Source organism: Nelumbo nucifera, chromosome 3, assembly GCF_055504915.1.
Source record: "Nelumbo nucifera cultivar China Antique chromosome 3, China Antique-T2T, whole genome shotgun sequence".
Taxonomy (NCBI): Eukaryota; Viridiplantae; Streptophyta; class Magnoliopsida; order Proteales; family Nelumbonaceae; genus Nelumbo; species Nelumbo nucifera.
In genome coordinates, this window is record NC_142651.1 from 104124282 (window position 1) to 104129677 (window position 5396).

Genomic DNA, 5396 nt, shown 5'->3' on the forward strand with positions numbered 1-5396 from the left:
AAATGTAAACTGACGCCATGATGGACGGCCAGGAGCAGTTGGGAGTGGTTGAAGCATGTATGTGTAACATGTCTAAAGCTGCATTTGGCTGTGATATAAATGTAAATATGTACTTTGCATAAATACCCTCATTTTGGTTCAAGAATGTAAAGTGGGTTCATAGTGTAATCGATTTCTGTATTCTTCTTGTTTGTTTGAAATCAGTGCAAAACATGGGAGCAAACATTAAATGCTCCAATTACTGATGCTCTATTGCCTTGAACTTTGGTTAAACGCACCAATCTATAAGCCTTTTACATTGATTATCAGAAGAGCACAAATCTATAACCAAATTAAAAATGGGTACAATAATGCCCTCTTTTTAGGATACAAAGATGTTAGAAAAAGCATTTTTTGACCTCTTAACCATTGCACTTTTGTATGTGAAATAAATGCTCACAAATCTGAACCAGGGTACATAAATACCCCGATTTGGCATTTGTATCCCAAATAAATATAGCCTAAATGTCTAATGCTAAGTTTGGGAATGCAATCTAAAAAATAAGTGTTATTCTAATAAGTGATTATGAGCATTTGATGAAAAAGAATACTTATTTTAAACAGGGGTATTATAGGTATTTTTACAATGACATGGCCGGTCAAGATAAGCCATAAATGAAATAAGCACTTATTGATAAATTACTTAAAAATAAATCCATAATTTGAGCTTCTCAAATAAGTATTTATTCTATTTTAGGCTTATTTATCAAATGCAAATAACTGCTTATTAGTGCGGTTCCCGTCCAAAATAAGTATAAGTATGTATTCAAACAAGCACTTATTTTTAACCAATCCCAAACTTAATCCAACACGAATTAGGATCTGCTCCTCACATGGACCTCACAGCTACATCCCACTGTGTACTGAGAACGTCTCCCCTGTGAGGAGCGCTCAGTGAGGAACTAGCAAATCCCGACTCGCCCAACACTAATATATGATAAAATATTTCTTTAAAAGCTACAAATGCATTATTAACATTACCTGACTAGTAGTACGTAATACCATCTTAGCTATTATTCTCATCAAGAAATATAGATAGCCTACCTTTCAAAGAGAAATGTTTAGATAGTCTGGTAGTGGTAGTAGTTAGGTGGGATAGGGCTTGAATATAGACCGGAAGGTCGTGAATTCGATACCCGTGGCCGGCAACCACGACAGGCCATCGATGAAGAAATCGACCGAAAAGAAATAGACGGTTCTAACATCGTTGTTTGGTATCAAGTGAAAACCCGGCCACCTGATTCGTCTTTCCGGCAACCATCCAGGTCCTCCATTTTCGTATTCGCCATAATACAAGGTGCTGAGTGCAAAGTTACCATTCCATTCCAGCCATCCTTCCGGCTGAACCATATCACTCAGGTAAGTCCCCATGAATACAGTCCTTGAGTACTTCTTCCAAGGCCTCCCCAAGTAGGCCGGGTACGTGGCTTCCACTCTGCAATCTTGTAGCGAGAATCCCGTGCTCTGGGTCCAGTTCGTCCTACCGTGGGCAGTGATGGTCACCTGTTGTTGCGGTAAAGGCCGGTTCGTTTCTATAAAACAGTTCTGGAACACCGCCTGGCCGTTTCCAAATATATAGTCGACGGTGCCGAAGATGCGGCAACGGCGGAAGAACTGCCGGAGTGAGTGAGAATACAGGGTGTCTTGGTACCCTTCGATGCTGCAGTTATAGAACGCCGATTTGTCCGAGTCCACCCGGAGTGCTACGGCTTGATGGTTTTCGGCTCCTGCCGTGTTACGAAATGTGATGAACATGGCTATGAAGCCTTGTCCCGTTACCGCTGCCATAAATTCAAGAATGTGAACGTGGTGTCAATCAAGATTTTAAGTTAAGGGAAATTGTTTAAAATTCATCATGATTTTTTAGAATTTCTCTTAAACTCATCACAATTTTTCAAAATGTCTAAAATTCATCATGTCAGTAAGTTTTTATTTTTCAAAACTCACCTACCGTTGGTACACCGTTAATGCTTCTTAATAGAAGTGTCCATGTCAGCATAAATAACAATTTTCATGACCAAATCACCATTGAATGACGAGTTAGAGGAAAATGGTCTTTTTCAGTTTTCAATTTTCTTGTTTTTTAATTTCTAGTGTTTTGTTATAATTTCCAATGTGTTTTATAGTTTCTGTTTTTTTTTTATATTTTTCTATTTTCTACAATCTATAAATGTCCTGTATTTTTTGTTATTAATTTGCAATTTCTATGTTTTTCTATAAAATTTCTGTGTTTTTCTATAATTTTTGGTGTTTTTTCTACAATTTTTATTTTCTGATTTTGTTTTTCAATTTCTATAGTTTCTATAATTTGAAAATAATTTTTCATTTTGTGTACAATTTCTATATTTTTTGTAATTTATGTGCTTTTATGTATTTTATATTTGAAAATATTTTTAAAACTTTTTTCTTTTTTTCATGTCTAAATATTAAAATATATGTATATATTTTATATTTTTCTACGAAAGTTAACATGTGGTAATATATTAACACCCGTTAGTCTCTTTAACGTCAAGCTAGTGACATAGTGAGTTTTAGACATTTTGAAATATTGTGGTGAATTTAAGAGAAATACTGAAAACTCATGGTGAATTTTAGACAATTTCCCTAAGTTTAAGTATGAATGAAATTTAACCAGGTCAAGCACCATCTTTAATTTATTAAGGGTGGAAGTATGGATCGGCTTAGTTCGGTGATGGCAGAATTTTGAATCTATCTTATAGGGTCATTCCCAAGTTTTTGCTGTAACCTATTCTTTGAAAGTCGATTTCAGCGTCAGATTTGGTTTTGACAGTTCCGGAGGTAGTTAGAGGATCTACTCCTCAAATTTGTTCTTTCTTTATTCTTTCCTTCTCCCTTGAAAAAATGTGGGACAAGTTATTTAAAAACTTGATTTTAAATAATTATAATATATAGTTAAACTTTATATATTAATGCGTATGTTTCAAAACCTTTTTTATTAATTTTAATTTTGTAAATATTATTTTTTACATAACTTATTATAGATATTTAAATATTAAAATAAAAAAAAAATGACCAAACTATTTATGACTCAATGATAAAGTGAGACCAAAAGGGCTTCCTAACTATGAGTGCTTGGCTTCAAGTCTTTACTTCCTCAAATTATTTTGGGATTTATTTTAATGCAATTTAAGTTTTAAGACCAGTTTCAATAGGGATGCAAACGGATTGGATTCCAATAAGGGTATATTCGATTCCGATCTGACATTGTTTATGGTGGATCTGATAGGCTTCAACCTGAATTTGAATCCTATTGGTAAGTTGAATCTTTGGATCTGATCCGATTCGACTTGTTTACTTTAAAAATTAATAAATTATTAAAAGAAAAATAAAACATACCAATTTAAATAAAGAAAAAAACAAAAAACTAAGTATTTTTTTTATTATTTCATCATATATATACATGTTTTTATAAAAATAAATAATATAACAAATTTATAAAAATACAATATAAATAATATATTTATAAATCAATAAATAACATACATATATATGTATATATTTATATTTATATAAATAAATATATAACATATATCAGATCAAATGGAGATCATCATCGGATCCATTTGCACCCCTAAATTTCACAATGCGAATAAAAACTGGTTCTTCCGGTCGGTTCAGGTAAGATAAACATTTAAACCCTGAAATCGGTCTCAATAATTTAGAACCAGATCCCACCCTTTTTATAAATTAGCTAGGACGGGTTCAAGATGGATTTCGATTTGAGGTCAGTTGCATATGGTTCCGGGTATAACCTAACCATTTGCACATTATTACGGAGGTTGGACCTTAATTCGGCAGAAACTCACCAAAGGTGGCTGATCGAAACGTGGTCCATCCTTGTACGACACTCCGGTTTCCACTAATCACTGTGGTATCCATCTGTTGCCCCATAAGCAAGATATTCTGCTTTTTCTTGTTCAGGTCTACAATCTCTTCATACACACCTTCCTTGACGTATATAGTGTATCTCGTGGGACTGTAATCAGGAGCCTGGTTCACTGCTTCCATGATCGACGTGAAATTTCCGCTCCCGTCCTGTGCTACAATGACGTCCACATGCTCACCGTTGGGACCTGCCATTAGAAGATCACGATCCTGACCTGTCATCCACGGTGGGAAATCATCGGAGCTCCCTTCGTCTTCTGGATCATAGACGGGAGTTTCACTCATGGGGAAACCATGAAGCATCTTATGATACAAAACCAGTACGTTGCTGATGAGTTGCGTCACTTGGTATATGCTCCCTTTGATGCAGTCCGAAATGCGACCATCGGTGCCGTCGAAGCCTTCCAAGCAGGTATCTTGGTTGCCCAGAGCTGCACTCAGCCACGCGTGGAGGCTGGAGTCATAACAGACATCTATCATTTTCTCCGTCTTCCCTAAAGAGCATGACAATTCGTACACCGACATGTCGAGGAGTTCCATACAGTCTTGAATGGCTATCTTTTCAAGAGGAGTCGTCGGTGAGTTAGCGAACTTGTTAACCACATTCATGGCTTGATTCGCTTCGACAATCGACGCCTTGATGGCAGCACTGAGAACTGCAGCTGGGCTCTTCAATCCCAGTAGTTCGTATTCGCGTCGGAAGTTGGAAAAGCAGGATTCAGGGTCGGCCATATCCACGCAAACTTGCTGTATCATGGCTTGCATGGTGTGATTGCCTTCGTGCGAAAGGAAGGTAGATGAATTCGAAAGTGCTTCAAGGGAGGGAAGGACGAAAGGGAGGAGAAGGAGATGAGCTAATGCCATGGTACTGACGACTGTGAAAGGAAAGGATGTACGTGGTAGGTTTTTAAGCTGGAAATTCTGTTGGGTTGAGCCATGCGTTGTGCTTTTCTGGCGCTGGGCGCCGGTCACGGCTCCGTGTGGTCTGGTTTGTTAATGCACGCTCTTTGTGTCTTTGGTCGTTTTAGTACAAATCGTTTTAAAGTGGATCACCTGCGAAATATAAGGTTTTGCATATTTATATTTACAAATATGTATAATGCAAATACGGTTTTGTACTCTACATATTCGTATTTATATTTATATTAATGATCAGTTTGGAAGGAACACAAATACAAATATATATAATGCAAATAATACAAAATATAAGGTTTTGCACTCTACACATTTGCATTTATACTCCTTCCAAACTGAGCCTAAAGATCTAGAGCATTTAGAAGTATTTCCCAGATTTTTTGTCATCTTGGACTTTCATGAACTTTTTAGGGCATAGGATTGTTTGGTTTCTTGTCTTTCATCACCAAACAGAAAGACCAAATTTTAATCTTCTAAACTTTGAAAAGCCCAAAAAAAAACCACACAAAAAGATTTACCAAATGCCTCGTAAATTG

General features: G+C 36.2%; 1 protein-coding gene across 1 annotated transcript; it reads right to left on the bottom strand.

Annotated features, from left to right (window-relative positions):
• Nucleotides 1–270: 270 nt before the first annotated feature.
• On the bottom strand, nucleotides 271–4864 carry LOC104599055 (putative pectinesterase/pectinesterase inhibitor 22). Its single transcript, XM_010261424.3, has 2 exons — nucleotides 3867–4864; nucleotides 271–1820 (listed from the first exon to the last, which is right to left on the bottom strand). Exons 1-2 carry the CDS (start codon nucleotides 4807–4809, stop codon nucleotides 1126–1128), a joined length of 1638 nt encoding a protein of 545 aa, XP_010259726.1. The 5' UTR covers nucleotides 4810–4864; the 3' UTR covers nucleotides 271–1125.
• Between the last annotated feature and the right edge of the window lie 532 nt (nucleotides 4865–5396).